This window comes from Planococcus citri, chromosome 2 (assembly GCF_950023065.1).
Source record: "Planococcus citri chromosome 2, ihPlaCitr1.1, whole genome shotgun sequence".
In the NCBI taxonomy this organism is placed as follows: domain Eukaryota; kingdom Metazoa; phylum Arthropoda; class Insecta; order Hemiptera; family Pseudococcidae; genus Planococcus; species Planococcus citri.
Genome location: NC_088678.1, coordinates 6,522,425 through 6,539,756, shown reverse-complemented (window position 1 = coordinate 6,539,756; position 17,332 = coordinate 6,522,425). Strand labels below are relative to the sequence as shown.

Genomic DNA, 17,332 nt, shown 5'->3' with positions numbered 1-17,332 from the left:
TTTAATAAAAAATTGGTATTTTTTTGAGTTTCACAAAAAAAAAAATTTTTTAATACCAAATTTAGTTTAAAAATCCTGATTTTTTTTGCAGTTTTGACACAAGATAATAAATTTTTTGACGAAAAAAAGCAAAAATTTCTGGAAATTTTGACATGAAAAAAAATAAGCATTTCTGCAATTTTAGCAAAAAAAAACTTTGGCAATTTTAAGGAAAAGAACAGACTTTGTTGACAATTTTAAGAAAAAAGTGAGATTTTTCAGGAATTTTGTTAAAAAAGATGATTTTTGTTTGCAATTTCAACTAGAAAAAAACTGACTTTTTTGCTAAAAAAAAAAAAACAAAAAAAAGAAGATTTTCTGAAAAGACCAAAAGGGAGGTTTTTATGCAATTTTTACAAAAGCTACATTTTTTGGCTATTTAGATAAGAAAGTAAAAATACTAAAAATTTTGGTAATTTTCAGTCATTTTGATGCGTTTTTAAGTGTTTTTGAGTGTTTTTGGTACTTCAAAGGAATTTTAACATTTCTCATGCATTTTGAGCAGTTTTCAAAGAAATGTTGGCAGTTTTTGGAAATTGCTTTTTTGACCATTTTTACATTATTTCAACCCTTCCTCAACACGCAAATTTTTTTTAACAAGTTTATCTCGATTTAATGAATTTTTTTGCGTTTTTTTTTTTGAAAATTTGAGGCCTTTTTGAAACTTGATTTGCTATTTTTGTCGTGTATTGAATCTGTCTCTGGTCCCCTCTCCCCCCCCCCACCTTCGACAAAAATTTCAAAACTTGAAACATTTGTAAAAATTTCCTTATGAAAACCCTGTTATTGCCAAAAATTGTGTAAAAGTCGTATTGTTGTTTTCCATTTATTTTCACTTGCCTCGGATATATTTTGAATCTCCTGCCGATTTTAATTCTATGAATTTCTGTTCTGTCTCAGGTCAACGATCAAATCATCGAAGTAGATGGTAAATCGTTAGTCGGAGTAACTCAAGCTTATGCCGCCTCAGTTCTGCGTAACACCTGCGGTCGAGTCAAGTTCGTCATCGGTCGAGAAAAGGATCCAGAAAACAGCGAAGTGGCCCAATTAATCCGACTTTCCTTACAAGTATTTCCCCATTTACCAAAATATAATTCTAAGATGTACTCTCGATCCACAACGCTTAACATTAGGATGACTTTTTATCCGCGCAGAACGATCGTGAACGTGAAGAACACCGCAGACAAATGGAGCAATCTCTGGGACAGCAATTCATGCGAGATGATTCTTCGTTAACCAATTCGTATTCATCTTCTATCGACGACTACCCACCATTCTGTCGTGATCCGAATGCAGACGGTTCGAATGCTGAAACACTTCGTCATCTTTTACACCAGGTAATGATTTCGATTCGCTGAGGCGAATTTCTTGTTTAACTAATACATAATTGCAAAACGAAACGAGATTTTACTTTGTTACTGCGGTACACGTTGCAATAAAGAAGGAATATCAGAAAACGATTGTTATTTTGCAGAATGAGCAAAAAACATCTAAAGCCGAGGAGGAAATAGCCAAATTAAAAGCAAGGGTGAGATACCTACGTACAAATTTTGGCAAATACGAAAAGCTTGGCGTAACCGTTACAATACATTCATTTTCATATAAAACTTTCGCGTATCATACACATTCGTGCCCATTCGTTTTGTATAAATTAGCAATTTTCAGTTCCAGTTTTTCATAACGCTTCGTATTACATACTTTTAATGGTTTAAAGATACACATCTCCTCTCATTCTGCTTCTCTTAAGTGGCAAACAGATACCGGGTAATCGAAACGTAGCCGGAGCTTGTTTTGATTATTTTTTTCTCACCAATTTTTATTTTCATTTTAACTCGGAATTGGCCAATTTTAGAATAGTATAACACGAGGTAATCTGTAATCAGTATATAAGGTCTAGGAAATGGAGTGGTCGTATTTTTAGCTTTGTTTTTTGATTTCGCATTCTGTAAACTACATACGAATTGTAAATAATGACCATTTACTGGAAACGTGGTGTGGAGTACTGATCATGTAATATTCCATGGGATGGATTTGGAAATTTTTCGGTGGATGGATTATTAATATCGTGGTTGTTTTTTTTTGTAATAGCTGGAAGAATTGGAGAGAAGCAACGCTTCGAAAGAAGAAATCGCCGAAAAATTAGTGCAATCCGGATTAAGACTGAGAGAAGTCGAACGCAGCTTACAGATGGCTAAGAGAGATGTATCAGCGTATCAAGGAATGCTTCAACAGTCTCAAGTAAATAAATCATACTGAATTTATTTGAAAAATTCGAGCAACTCGAATTCGATTATTTTAACGCGGGATCGTTGATTTTTTTACAGGAACAATATTCTACTTTGGAGAAAAAATACGTTAGGATTAAGAAACTTATCAAAGAATTCCAGCAACGTGAAACTGATTTCTTGCATCGCGAAGAGTTCTACCAGCAACTGCTGCAGGAGAAAGATATGGAGTATAATGCATTGGTGAAAGCTTTAAAAGATCGGGTACGATGGTGAATTCTTGATTAGAAAATTATTTAAATATTTCAAAGGTCGTTCTGTGTCCGTTCGAATGAAAAATTTTATTTTTTCGACCCAAAACGACCCCCTTCCTCTCCTACTTGACGTCAGTTCGAGAAAAAAAATATAGCTGATGTGAAGGAAATCAGTTCTGAAGCTAATATCAACTTTTTCGAGGCGAATTCCATCATTTCCAGACATTCTGAAACTTCCAGTGCGATTTTTGATTTCTTTGGGAATTTATTCAGGCAGCTAAAAATCGAGTTTTGGTTTATTTTTTACTTGTTTGAAGAGTTTGTTCTCAAGAGAGACGATTTTCAAGTATACATGGGTCAAAAATTGTTTATCGAATAAAAAACACTTCAGGTGCCCGCTTGGAAATTGCCTCAGTTGTGAATAAATCTTTTAAACAGGTCGAGAATTAGCTAGAACTCGATTCTTAGGAAAAATTGTAAACTGCACTGGAGACTGCAGAACAGCTGGAAATGATGGAATCCAGCTTAGAGGAGTCGATATATTATCTCTGGAAATCATTTCCTTCATTCCTGTTGAAAAATTATGTTGATAAATTTTTTTTTTTTCAAATTGTCTTTTTTGGATTTTCAAAAATTTCCCAAAAATCGATTTGGGCACCTTGGAAATTTAGAACTTGTTTTTTCCAAAAATAGCAATCCGTACAAATCGGAAGAGGACACTTTGAGTGATTCGTTGCTGACTCAAAAATTACTTCACTTCTCAGAATTTTAAGTTGAACTTTCTAAATTGAAATCTCATTTTTCAAAATGATTCAAATCGAGGTCTTACAATTATGATGTTCAGGATAATACATATGTTTTTGAAGATGCTAAACACGAATACGGCCTTCGTTCGCGAACGATTTGCACAGGAACGACGCGATTCATCGTTCTTCCATCGTGGACAATTTGTTCAAATTTTATTCGTTGTTTGACAACGATCAATTTCAAATCGACTGTTCGTGAAAAAATCATTTAAAATTGATTCGTTGTTCGCGAACGACTCATTTCGATTCGATTCGTCGTTTGCGAACGATTGAAGTAGAAACAAATTCACGGTCCGGGAAACGAATAATTTAATTTCATTCAAGCTGACTCATCTTTCGGGAACGATTCATGTTCGCGAACGACTCGCTTTGGAAAATTCATTGCTTAGGAAATGAATAATTTCTAGTCGATTCGATGCATCTTTTGTTGATGATTAATTTCTAATTGATTCATCGTTCGCGAACGACTCTTTTTGGAAAGATTCGTTGTTGAGGAAATGAATAATATTCTCGTCGACTCATCTTTCATAAACGTTTCATTTCAAATTGATTCATCAGTCGTGAACGATTCATTTCAGTTCGATTCATCGTTCGCGAACGGCTCACTTCAATTCGATTTATCGTCTTCGATCGACTCATGAACAGCGTTGTGAAAACGAAATGATTTCGTTTTCGTTTTTCGTTTTTGTTTTCACTTTTAAAAAAATTATGTTTTCGTTATATAACGTTTTGTTTGGTTATTAAAAATAACGTTTTCGTTTTGTTTAACGTTTTTTTTCGTTATTCTTCATTTTCCTAAAATTTGGCCAATTGCAGTGAATTTAGAAAAAAAAATTAGGAAAAGAGCAACATTAAAACAATTGAAAACATGAAAAATATGCAGAAAACTGATAATTTATCCCCTATAATAACAATGTTCCAAAAGTTTTCTCATTTTTTTGAGTTGCAGGCCCATTTTTTTGCATTTTTGAGACCTATTTCCAGTGTTTGAAGAAAAAAAATTGATAACGAAAAAAAACGAAATGGATTTCGTTTTATGATAAATATCGTTATTATATATTTAACGTTTTCGTTTAACGTTATGTCTCCATGAACCTCAAAAATATCGTTTTTTTTTTCGTTTTTCGTTTTCGATAAAATGACGTTTTCACAACGCTGCTCATGAAGTATAGATTTATTGATCTGGAAATGAATAATTAATAATGTCTAGTCGACGCCTCTTCCATGAATGATTCATTTCTAATTGATTTATCGTTCGTGAACGATTCATTTCAATTTGATTCGTGGTTCGCGAACGACTGAGAAAATATCATTGTTCAGGAATTGAATTGAATAATTTTAAGTCGACTCATCGTTCGTGAACGATTCATTTCAATTTGATTCATCGTTCGCGAACGACTCATTTTGGAAAGATTCATTATATTTAGGAAATGAATAATAATTTCTAGTCGACTCGATGCATCTTTTGTGGATGATTCATTTCTAATTGATTCATTGTTCGTGAACGATTCATTTCAATTCGATTCATCGTTCGCGAACGACTCACTTCAATTCGATTTATCGTCTTCGATCGACTCATGAAATATAGATTTATTGATCTGGAAATGAATAATCTAATAATTACTAGTCGACGCCTCTTCCATGAATGATTCATTTCTAATTGATTCATCGTTCGTGAACGATTCATTTCAATTCGATTCATCGTTCGCGAACGACTCACTGCAATTCGATTTATCGTCTTCGATCGACTCATGAAGCATAGATTTATTGACCTGGAAATGAATAATCAATAATTTCTAGTCGACGCCTCTTCCATGAATGATTCATTTCTAATTGATTCATCGTTCGTGAACGATTCATTTCAATTCGATTCGTGGTTCGTGAAAGACTCAGAAAATATCATTGTTCAGGAATTGAATGAAATAATTTCAAGTCGACTCATCGTTCGTGAACGATTCATTTCAATTTGATTCATCGTTCGCGAACGACTCATTTTGGAAAGATTCATTGTTTAGGAAATGAATAATTTCTAGTCGATGCATCTTTTGTGAATGAGTGGATGATTAATTTCTAATTGATTCATCGTTCGTGAACGATTCATTTCAATTCAATTCATCGTTCGCGAACGACTCACTTCAATTCGATTTATCATCCTCGATCGACTCATTAAGGATAGATTCATTGATCAGGAAATGAATAATTTCTAGTATACGCATATTTCATGAATAATTTATTTCTAATTGATATATCGTTCGTGAACGATTCATTTCAATTCGATTAGTGGTTCGCGAACGACTCGATTTTGGAACGATTCATTGTTTAGGAAATGAATAATTTCTAGTCGACTTATCTTTCGTGAACGTTTACGTTTCATTTCAAGTTGATTCATCGTTCGTGAACGACTCATTTTCAATTCTCTTCACTAAAATTATCGTTCGTGAACGATTCATTTCAAAACGTTTCATTGTCCGTGAACGACTTCTTCCAATTTGATTCATGATTTTCGAACATTTCATTTCAAATTGATTCATCGTTCGCGAACGACTCATTAGGAAACTCAGGAAACTGACAAATGACAATTTACAATTCCCAAATGAATATGAACCATTCTGAGAGAGTAATCCTTCATAAATCAAATAATCCCATTTAAAAAAAACAACTCAAAATAAAGTTGTATCGAACGTATTGACAAATCACGATCCATTCTGTTATATTTACCAACAAATTTAATTTATTTAATAAACTTCGTGTGTTTTGTTTTGTGTAGATAATCCAAGTTGAGCAAGAACTTTTAGAAACGCAGCGTAAAGCGGGATTCCCAGTTCATTTGCCTCAAGATAATTCCAACATTAAACTAGTCTCGTTACCTCAAGTTTCCAAAATACCGCCGGTAATTTTTTTTTTCAATTCAAAAAAATACAATTTTGAAACGTGAATAGATAATAATTGAGATTAATTGCGCGTAGGTTCCACCTGTACGTCCTCTTCTGGATAGTTTAAGCGCCGATATATCAGATATCGATGATATGGATAATGATGACGGTAAAACAGCCACAGTCGAGCGAAAAGTAAGCCATCAATATCCTAAAACAGAGCTAATCGTAAAAATGGTGTTGATTTTAATACATTTTTTAATGATGTAGATGCCAGTTAAAGAAGAACTCGACGAAGCTGTACCTCAGCATGAACTCCTAGATGTATCCGCTTCAAAAAGTAAAGCCGATTTAGCTTCCAGAGGTGGATTAGCCAATCGCCAGCTGCCTACTGGAAGTAATAAAAGATCCGGATCGTTATCGAACAGCAGCTCGGTAAGTAAACCTGTTCCTGAACCCCCTCACACCCCCTCCTCACAATACCAAAAAATAATTTTTTTGTTTTCTTTTCGAAGGAATGCGCTCTAGATGAAAGTTTCGATACATCAGACAGCGAAGCGAACTACGACCATAAGAAATCGTCGCAGAAAGCGAACACGATGACCGACGGGGTCGATAAAATGGCTCAACTACAACAGCAGTTGCTGCAGAAACAGCAATCGCCTCAATACCAAAGACAACCTCAGCAGAAACAGGTTTTCCAGCAATATCAACATTATCATAGGTCTATTCCTAAACACGTTATACCGATGTATGCGACTGTACCTGCGAAGCCTCAACTCCAGCAAGGCAATCAGAATTCCAGATATTCCAGTCAACCGCCAGCTCAGCATCGAGGTAAATAACAAATCTAATAGTCCGGCATATGACAATAGGAGTAATTGCACCCCCCCCACCCCGCCGATCCTCCGGGACAACTTTTTTCTTAAAAGGGACATCCTAAAGAAAATTTTAAAGCAAACTTGCCAAAAAAAAGTTGGCCTTACTTACAAAATGGCGGCCATTTTGATTGACAGGTCAGCCGAAATCGCAGATTTTGCGTTTTAGCATAGGACTTGCACGAAATTTTTCTAACTTTACATAGGTAGGTCGAAAGATCATGCAAAAATTTATCACCTGTCAAAATTTCAAGTGCTAAAGTGCGTTTTTCGATTTTTGGTGAATTTTTGAAAATCGAATTTAGGCCAAAAATGGGGGAAAAATCAAAATTTTACCGAATTGACCAAGAAAGCTGAAATTTGGGATATACCCTATTTTCGACATGCCAAATCGATTGGAAACTGTTTCAACCCGTTTTGAGCAGTTCTGGACCCTCCAGCAGATTTTTGAAACTCGAAATTCCCACAAAATTCCATCAAATTGGAGTTGTAAAGCTGAAATTTATTCTAAAAACTAATTTCGATACGTTACGAAGTACTGCAGGTGAATTTCAAGTCGTTTTGGATCCTCCAGCGCCTTTTTGAAAATTTCTGAAGCCTCCAGCAGATTTTTAAAACTTTAAATTTTCACAAAATTTCATCAAATGGAGATGGAAAGCTGAAATTTACTTTACACTCCAATTTTAACACCCTCTGAAAACGACTTCTGGTGGATTTCAAGTCATTTTAGAGCCTCCAACAACTTTTTTGAAAATTACTGGAGCCTCCAGTAGATTTTTGAAACTTGAAATTTCCCCAAAATTTCACCAAACTGAGATGGAGAGTCGAAATTCATTCTGCAAACTAATTTCTATACGCTACAAAGTTGACTGCTCGTGAAATTCAAGTCGTTTTGGAGCCTCCAGCAACTTTTTGAAAATTGAAATTTCGTATAAGTAGCTGGAAGCTTCAAAACCATTTGAAACCACCATGTAGTCTGCGAAGTAAATTTCAGCTTGCTAACTCCATTTGATAAATTAATGTTGGGGAAATTTCAAGTTTCAAAAATCTACTGGAGGTTCCAGTAATTTTCAAAAAAGTCGCTGGAGGCCCTAAAATGACTTGAATCCACCTGAAGTCGTCTTCAGAGGGTGTTAAAATTGGAGTGTAGAGTAAGCTTCAGTATGTCATCATCATTGATGAAATTTTGTGAAAATTCAAAGTTTCAAAAATCTGCTGGAGGCTCCAGTAATTTTCAAAAAAGTAGTTGGAGGTCCTAAAAAGACTTGAACCCACCTGAAGTCGTCTTCAGAGGGTGTTAAAATTGAAGTGTAGAGTAAACTTCAGCTTTCCATCTCCATTTGTTGAAATTTTGTGAAAATTTAAAGTTTCAAAAATCTGCTGGAGGCTTTAGGAATTTTCAAAAAGTCGTTGGAGGATCCAAAACGACCTGAAATTCACCTGCAGGACTTCGTAGCGTATTGAAATTGATTTTTAGAATAAATTTCAGCTTTACAACTCCAATTTGCTGGAATTTTGTGGGAATTTCGAGTTTCAAAAATCTGCTGGAGGCTTCCGAACTGCTCAAAATGGGTTGAAACCGTTTCCAATCGATTTGGCATGTCGAAAATAGGGTATATTTCCTAATTTCAGCTTTCTTGGTCAATTCGGTAAAATTTTTTTTTTCCCTCATTTTTGGCCTAAATTCGATTTTCAAAAATTCACCAAAAATCGAAAAACGCACTTTAGCACTTGAAATTTTGACAATTGATGAATTTTTGCATGATCTTACGATCTACCTGTGTAAGGTTTGAAAAACTTCGTGCAAGTCCTATGTTGAAACGCAAAATCTGCGATTTCAGCGGACCTGTCAATCAAAATGGCCGCCATTTTGTTAGTAAGGCCAATTTTTTTTGGAAAGTTTGCTTTAAAATAATCCTTAGGATGTCCCATTTAAGAAAAAAGTTGTCCCGGAGGATCGGCCGGGGGGGGGGTGCAATTACTCCTATTGTCATATGCCGGACTATAAGTATCTGGAGTAAAACGAATAATTTTTCAATGTTCAAGAATTATTCTCATTGGTTCATTTTACTCGAAAAAATTTATTTTTTATTTCATAAAAAAATTAAAAATCTTTCTCATTTCATTTTTTTTGACTTTTTGAAATTTCCAAAAATTCTCCAAAAACTCAAAATTGAACTTGATGACCAAATTTTTTTTTGGGGTGGGGGGGCTTCAAAACATGATCTTTCTATTCAGATTGGTTTCATCAAGTCGAAAAGTGCCAGTTTGGAAGATTCTTTTATGACAGCTTTTGTAACTTGATGATAATAAAAGGTATTTGTTTGCAGCATTTGCCAATCGTAACGTTTCCGGTCCTTCGCCAGGTTTCGCTGAACAACTCAAACAAGTTCTTGCCGAAAGAGAAATGCGAACTGGTACTGATGGCGAGATCATCGATGAGCCGTCAAAAGGTATGTCCAACGTGACTTTTTTAAAAAAAAATATTACGATTTTTCCAACACCTTGTGTAAAATTGCTCTATCGATATCATTTATTTTATAGGTGGAATGAATTCGCAATTCATTTGGCAACCAGCGATGCAGAATTCGCCACAAGGATCAGTGTCTTCCGGCAGTCTATCTCCAGGCCATGTGGGCTCTGATATAAACGCATCCGGGTCAAATTTCGGATCAACTGGTGAGCTAACAGAAGTCTCGAAAAAATGAAAAAAAAATACATCAACATTTTGTACTCACTTTCTATATTATTATTACAGATTCGAGTGACGTTTGGTGCCCTTCCCCTCAACCCCAAGATATGAATTCCAACTCTGATAAGAAAACTTGCCAAGCTACAGATTGGTCCAAAGAACAGGTATTTTTTCGTCTTCACTTTAATTATCATTAACGTCTTATTTGTCAAATATATTACTGATTGGTTTATATTTACAGGTGTGTCAGTGGTTACTACACGTCGGCTTGGAGCAATATATATCGAAATTCTTGAGCGAACAAATCGACGGCATTAATTTGTTATCGATGGAAAACAAAGATTTAAAATCATTAGGTATATTGGGCGACGATAAGAATAAATTCAAGCGTAAATTGAAAGAACTACGTTTACAAATTGAGAAAGAGAAACGTCATTATGAAAAAGAACGCAAAGAAAAAGAGAAATTACAAAAAAAAGCGGAAAAATTGGCGGAAAAAGCGAGTAAACGTAAATAAACAAACACCCTGTGGTATTTATTGTAGGCCTACTTTTTTTTCTCGTCTACCTACGAAAAAAGTCTTCACTACTTCAGCCAATATTCCAACATTTTCGTTTATTTTAACTTTACCGTAAGACTGATAACTCAATTTGATTTTAACTGTTTTTTTTTTATCATTTTTTTTTTTTGTACTTTTACAATATTGCCTAATGATTTTAGTACTTTTCTAGTCATTTTCATCAAATTTATCGTGTATATTTGTGTATAAAATTCGTGTGATCGTATTTTTTATTATCATTGTATGAATTATTTATTCTAACGTACTATTTATGTATATTTTCTATTTTCTTTGCCGTTCTTTCCTTTCTTCCTTTTACTTTTTTATGCTTTATTTATTTATAAAAAGATATTTGGTGAATTTACATATAACGAAGCGTCGGTAGTCATTATAGCGATCAGCTTGTGTAATTTTTGTACCCCCCGAGACAGGGGTACGGAAAAGTTTCCAATTTGCCATTGTAGCGCTTTGTTTACGTGTGTAGTAGGTGTAACTTTCATTTGTAATGGGATATTTTCGATTGCATTTACGAGATTGAATATTTTATAGAGTTTTTAAACGAATTACATACATTGTGTTGAGAAATTCCTATTTATGTATCGTCGTACTTCCAAATGTACAGTAATAAAAGTTCATTTATTCTGAGTGGGTTTTTTTCTATGTTTGGTACGTTTTTATTGGAATGTTTAAAGCTATCGATTTTATTACTGAATCGTAATCTGGATGTATTTATTTTTAGAAGAACATGAGCTGGTGTTTCATTTTTTTGAGGGATATTTTCATCAAGTTTGACTTCATTTCCAGAGGGTCCATCTTTCTTATTCAGAAAAAAAAAACTACCCGACAAAATTTTTTTGATCGAAATTGTATCTTGATATTTGGCAAATATTTATAGCTATTATGCTATTAATCATTGAAATTTCTATCTGACCCCTCCTTCTTTTTATCAATGTCGTGTGCACTTTTCTGAATTGAAAAAAAAAAACAAAAATTTAAATATCTGTCGAAATGGAGAAGAATTAATTTATCATTTTTCTAAAATTGCAAGTTGATTGGTTCAGACATGACTTTTAGCTCAGCGGGTTACCCAAAAGAACGTGCAGGGGTTCCCAAAATATCACGATTCGAATTTTTAACCATAAAATTATACAGCATGGAAAAAACTGACGAATTTGATATCAATTATTGATAGGAGAAAAATTCGCAACCAAAATTGACCACTTCAGGCTAAAAAATGGTAATAAAAAGATTTCTGCTTAAATTTTTGTAGAATTCTCCTTTTTACAGTTTTTTCGAGTTTTTGAGAAGTTTTTTTGGATTTTAAGACTCGATGTTTTTATTTTGAATTTTTTTTAGGCTTTCTTGAATTTTTTTCACGTTTTATTCTTTCAAATTCTGGTAGATTCTATTTCCAAATTTTTCGACGATTTTCCCCGAATTTTCGTGTTTTCCTTTGTGCCTAAATTTTTGTGAAATTTCCCCAATTTTATCGTAAGTTTTCTTGAGTTTTTTTTGAAAAAATTTTTAATATGGTTTTTCTTAAATTTCAGTACTGTTATGTTGAATTTCGCTCTTGAGTTTTATTTTTGGGGACTTATAGTATGATTTTGATGTTTTTCCACATTATTCTTTGACTCATTTTTTTCTCTCCAGATCTTGATCATTCTTCTCCTTCCTGTTTTGGTAATTTTCTCTCAATTTCAATATTCTTGTTGCATTTTTTCCTTTTTTTTTTGAAATTCATTGTGTCAATTTTTTCCAAGTTTTGTTGTATTTATCTTATTATTTATGGAATTTTTCCCTAGTAATTTTTATTTTTCTCAACGTCAACACTCAAATAATTTTTTTCATCAATTGCTCGCTCGTGTCAAAATTTCTGCAATTTTTCAAATTGTTTTTTTTGTTTAATTTTTCTAAACGATTTTGGATAAGATTGAATTTAGTTCCTCCCTATGTCAGTGGGCTCAAACCCCTCCCCCCCATCTTACAATTTCGCAATTTTTTTGAATTTTTCTGATTTTTCTGATTACTTTTTCCGGGTGTTTCGGTTACTACAGTTACTTATTTTGAGAAAAATTCTAGTACAATCCCTGAGAGGTTTTTCATATTCTTGAAGATCTCACACTTGCATAAAAATTTTTCAAAAATAAATTTAAAAACTGTTTTGAACTTTTACTGATTTTTTTTTAAATTATTGGCAGAAAAACATGATTTGACCCAAAAAAAATGTTCAAAAATCTCCACGTGAGTCTGTAGAAGAGGGCACTAGAACGTTCAACCTAGATTTGTAGAGGTCAAATAATTTCATAACGGTGGGGGGAAGGAGGCTCGTATCCGATCAGGCTCGACCGGATCTAATCAGATAGAGTCAGATCAAATTGGATCCATCAAATTGAATCCAGGGAATATCAAAATTTTTGATAGTTTGAACATCAGATCTCTGATCAAAACTGTGATCTGACTATAGATATAATCATTTGAAATGTTCGAATCTGCGGTGACTCTGGCATAATAAAATCGGTCTGATTAGATCTGAAAAAATTTAATTTGATCAAAATTAAAAATGTAATCTGATCAGATCTGATTAGACCTGGTTTGATCAAATTGGATCCGAAGGCTGTCGAGATCTGATCAAAACTCTGAACCTAATCGGATCGAATTGGATGAGGAAATGTCTGGTATAAGGTCTGAATTTAAAAAACTCTAATTTAAATAGATCTGGTTGGATCAAATTGGATCCTAGGACTGTCTGAATCTCATAAAATAGGCCAAGAAAAATCGTAAAGAATGCAGTTTTTGATAAAAATTTCTCGAATCTCATTTTGGGCTTAAAAATGGGATATTTCTCTGAGAAAGAACCGCTCTGGTGAAATTCAGATATCTGTATTGGATTTGCCGTACCTGAAACCCCCCTTACCCGAAATTTCGAGTCCATTCGCCACCAAAATGGATGAGGTTCATTTTATCAAAGAAAATACCCTTCGTATTTACGGCGAACTAGTTATGCAATTTTATTAACACGAACCCTAAAAATACACATTTTTTGCATTCTTGTTTGTTTGATTCGTTTTTCTATCCAGGGGTCCGAAGGTCTCAAAAATTTGATTCTTAGTCAATTACACAATAAAAATAAAATAAAAATATGACGAGGTACCTGTTTTTTGACTTTTTGAGCACCAAAAAATATTCTAAAAATTGCTCAAAAATGGTCGAAAAATGCGATTGGGCAGCTAGAACTTTGAGAATCGTATCTTTTTAGTCACAAGTCGAGTATTAGACGATTTCAACAGAATTAATAGCTCAATCCCACGTTTCGACCACTTTGGGTTGGGTAAATTTTCAAAATTTTTGGGCTCAAAAAATACCCTTTTTGGATAAGCAGACTCTAAATCGTGGCCAAACTTCAGGGAATTCAACTTGCAACCAAAAATATGATGCTCAGACAGGGATGAAATTCGGTCACTTAAAAAGTGAATTGGTCATTATTTCGACGAAAATGGCCAAAAAAGTGCCTTTTTCGATTTTTGGTGAATTTTTGAAAATCAAATTTAGGCCAAAAATGGGGAAAAAAATCAAAAATTTACCAAATTGACCTAGACAGCTGAAATTTGAGATATACCCTATTTTCAACACGACAAATCGATTGGAAACGGTTTCAACCCGTTTTGAGCCGTTCTGGAGCCTCCAGCAGATTTTTGAAACTCAAAATTTCATCAAATGGAGTTGGAAAGCCGAAATTCATTCTGCGAACTAATTTCAATACAATATTATGATGTCTACTGCGTGGTGGATTCAAACGATTTTGAAGCTTCCAGCTACTTCTTGGAAATTTCAATTTTCCAAAAAATGCCATACAACCTTTCAAAAAGTCGCTGGAGTCTCCAAAACGATTTGAAATCCACCTGCAGTCGACTTCGTGGCGTATCAAAATTAGTTTGCTGAATGAATTTCGGCTTTCCATCTCCATTTGATGAAATATTGGGAAATTTCGAGTTTCAAAATTCTACTGGAGGCTCCAGTAATTGTCAAAAAGTCGCTGGAGGCTCCAAAACGACTTAAGATCCACCTGCAGTTGACTTCGTAGCGTATTGAAATTAGTTTGCAGAATGAATTTCAGCTTTCCATCTCCATTTGATGGAATTTTGAGTTTCAAAAATCTGCTGGAGGCTCCAGTAATTGTCAAAACGTCGCTGGAGGCTCCAAAACGACTCAAGACCCACCTGCAGTCGACTTCGTAGCGTATTGAAATTAGTTTGCAGAATGAATTTCGGCTTTCCATCTCCATTTGATGAAATATTGGGAAATTTCGAGTTTCAAAATTCCACTGGAGGTTCCAGTAATTGTCAAAAAGTCGCTGGAAGCTCCAAAACGACTTAAGGTCCACCTGCAGTCGACTTCATAGCGTATTGAAATTAGTTTGCAGAATGAATTTCGGGTTTCCAACTCCATTTGATGAAATTTTGAGTTTCAAAAATCTGCTGGAGGCTCCAGTTATCGTCAAAACGTCGCTGGAGGCTCCAAAACGACTCAAGACCCACCTGCAGTCGACTTCGTAGCGTATTGAAATTAGTTTGCAGAATGAATTTCGGCTTTCCAACTCCATTTGATGAAATTTTGAGTTTCAAAAATCTGCTGGAGGCTCCATAACTGCTCAAAACGGAGTGAAACAGTTTCCAATCGATTTGGCGTGTCAATAATAGGATGTATCCCAAATTTGAGCTGTCTAGGTCAATTTGGTAAATTTTTGATTTTTCCCCTCATTTTTGGCTTAAATTTGATTTTCAAAAATTCACCAAAAATCGAAAAAGGAACTTTAGCACTTGAAATTTTGACAGCTGATAAATTTTTGCCTAATCCTTCGATCTGTCATTGTACGGTTTAAAAAATTTCGTGCGAGTCCTATGTTGGAACGCAAAATCTGTGATTTTGGCTGACCTGTCAATCAAAATGTTTGCCATTCTGTAAGTAGGGCCACTTTTTTTTTGGAGAACAATGGCTAGAAATGTTCCTTTTAGAACTCTCAACTCTCCCTCTAAAAAAAAGTTATCCCGGAGGATCGACCGGGGTGGGTGGTGGGGGGGGGTGCAATAGATCCTTATGCAGGCTCCCCAACCAACATGATATATACTTTGCTCTCATTTCTCAAATTTTGGTCACTTTTTTTCTATTTTTCAGTCACTAAAGTGGATTTCATGCCTGTAGCTCAAAGTTGTAACAGCCCAGCCACATTTTTCGACCATTTTTGGGCAATTTTTTCGAAATTTTTGATCACGATTTTCACGAAAAAAACCAATCAAGGTACGTTGTGACTAGAAAATACGATTCACAATGTTGTAGCTAATTAATTGCATTTTTCGACCGTTTTTGGGTAATTTTTTTGAAAATTTTGGGCCCAAAAATACCTTTTTGGATGCACCGACTCGAAATCGTGCTCAAACCCCAAGAAACTCGAATTGTGACTATAAAATACGATTCCAAAAACTGTAGCTGCCGAATCGCATTTTTGGGTAATTTTTCGAAACTTCAGATTGGAAATCACGTCCCAATTCCAAAAAAAAACTCGATTTGTGTTCATAAACGACGATTTCCAAAGTTGTAGTTGCCAATCTCATTTTTTCACCATTGTGGGACAATTTTTCAAAATTTTTAGGACCAAAAAAAATATCCTATACGAATGAGCAGACTCGAAATCGTGCCCAAACTCGACTTATAACAGCTAGAAAATACGATTCTAAAAATCTTAGTTGATCAGTTGCATTTTTGGGCAATTTTTCTAATTTTTTGGGCTTAAAAGAGTCTTTTCGGATGCAGAAATGTTCTCCAAGGGAATGCTTTTGAATAAGAACGAATCCTCTGTAAAAAGCGATGAACTCAGAGTGCAAGTATGTTTCTGTTTTGATACTTGAAATCTTGATATGTTCCAATGGACGAGGTTCAATTTAGCATCATTTCGATGAAAATCACAGGTAACTGAACTTGCAGGCTGTTTGAATACCTCATTTTCAAAATCGGAGGGAGCAGAGGCCACAAATCTCATTTCCCAATAACTAAAACCAGCCACGAGATTCCAATGAACATATTATTCTGTTTGAAAAATCTTTCAACACATCCCACAGTTCAGCGTTGACTCACAGGTACGAAGATAGCAATTTTTCCAGAAAAGATGTCTCAAAAAATAAAACGACTGGTCATTTCTTGTTCTAAATTCGTCCAAGATTAAAACTCCAGCTTCAGCCATAAAATTTCAACCTTCTGATCATTCTGAATCTATATTTTCCTCTGGTGACCGAACTAGTTCGAACTTCGAAGATCAAAGCTCTCTACGTACAGTTTCTAGTGATCCTATCACCGTCTCTGATTCTGATTCTGATTCGACTCAGTTCGAAGGAAAGATCATACACCTATACTCGAAATAAATCCACAAACACGTTAGAAAAGCGTATAAAAACTATATTACATAATATTTTTACAAAGAGTAACCTTAAAATCAAGCTGTACCACCGGTATCGAAGTCACCACCGGGTACAAGCATAGCGATATTATTACCATTGAGTAAAATCTGCTCCAATTTGGTTATTCTTTTACCATCGGCGGTGTATTCGACTTCGATGACGTCTTCCATCAGCATATTAACGAAATCGTCGAATCCCACTAAAGTTCCATACAGTTCTTTATCGTTTTTCATAATAATGTGCATCCTCGAACCGATACATTTATCCACCAATTCCAGAGGTAATATACTCGATGGGTTGGTCGTTAAAGAGCTCATTTTGCAGTATACACTTCGAAGACACGATTCGACGATAATATTACTCGATTCGATCGTGAATTTAATTAAAATTAAAGAAAAATTCTCGATTAATTAGCAATTTATTTCAACGCCATTATTTATCAAATTCAAACACGCCGAAAAAAGTAAACAATGATATCCGAAGGAGTGGGGTAGGGAAGGGGTGAAATGTAAACAAAAAATTCCAAGCCCAAAGCCAACAAAAAAAATCACGAA

The 17,332-nt window shown here is 34.6% G+C and overlaps 2 protein-coding genes across 8 annotated transcripts in view; one reads left to right on the top strand and one right to left on the bottom strand.

The window, feature by feature from the left end:
• Spn (Spinophilin) overlaps positions 1–10,971 on the top strand; it is a 37,767-nt gene extending 26,796 nt beyond the window's left edge. For 5 of the 7 annotated variants that reach the window (XM_065348194.1, XM_065348197.1, XM_065348192.1 and 2 more), the window contains 13 exons: positions 940–1,107; positions 1,173–1,376; positions 1,514–1,567; positions 2,128–2,277; positions 2,364–2,528; positions 6,092–6,214; positions 6,291–6,392; positions 6,468–6,632; positions 6,713–7,034; positions 9,406–9,528; positions 9,620–9,754; positions 9,834–9,931; positions 10,009–10,971. In XM_065348194.1, coding sequence (XP_065204266.1) covers positions 940–1,107; positions 1,173–1,376; positions 1,514–1,567; positions 2,128–2,277; positions 2,364–2,528; positions 6,092–6,214; positions 6,291–6,392; positions 6,468–6,632; positions 6,713–7,034; positions 9,406–9,528; positions 9,620–9,754; positions 9,834–9,931; positions 10,009–10,284 — 2,085 coding nt within the window. In that variant the 3' untranslated portion in view covers positions 10,285–10,971. The remainder of the gene's footprint in view (positions 1–939; positions 1,108–1,172; positions 1,377–1,513; positions 1,568–2,127; positions 2,278–2,363; positions 2,529–6,091; positions 6,215–6,290; positions 6,393–6,467; positions 6,633–6,712; positions 7,035–9,405; positions 9,529–9,619; positions 9,755–9,833; positions 9,932–10,008) is intronic. The other 2 variants (XM_065348191.1, XM_065348195.1) reach the window with 2 other exon arrangements.
• Positions 10,972–16,760: 5,789 nt separating this feature from the next.
• On the bottom strand, positions 16,761–17,253 carry LOC135834352 (U6 snRNA-associated Sm-like protein LSm5). Its single transcript, XM_065348214.1, has one exon. It carries the CDS (start codon positions 17,093–17,095, stop codon positions 16,814–16,816), a length of 282 nt encoding a protein of 93 aa, XP_065204286.1. The 5' UTR covers positions 17,096–17,253; the 3' UTR covers positions 16,761–16,813.
• Between the last annotated feature and the right edge of the window lie 79 nt (positions 17,254–17,332).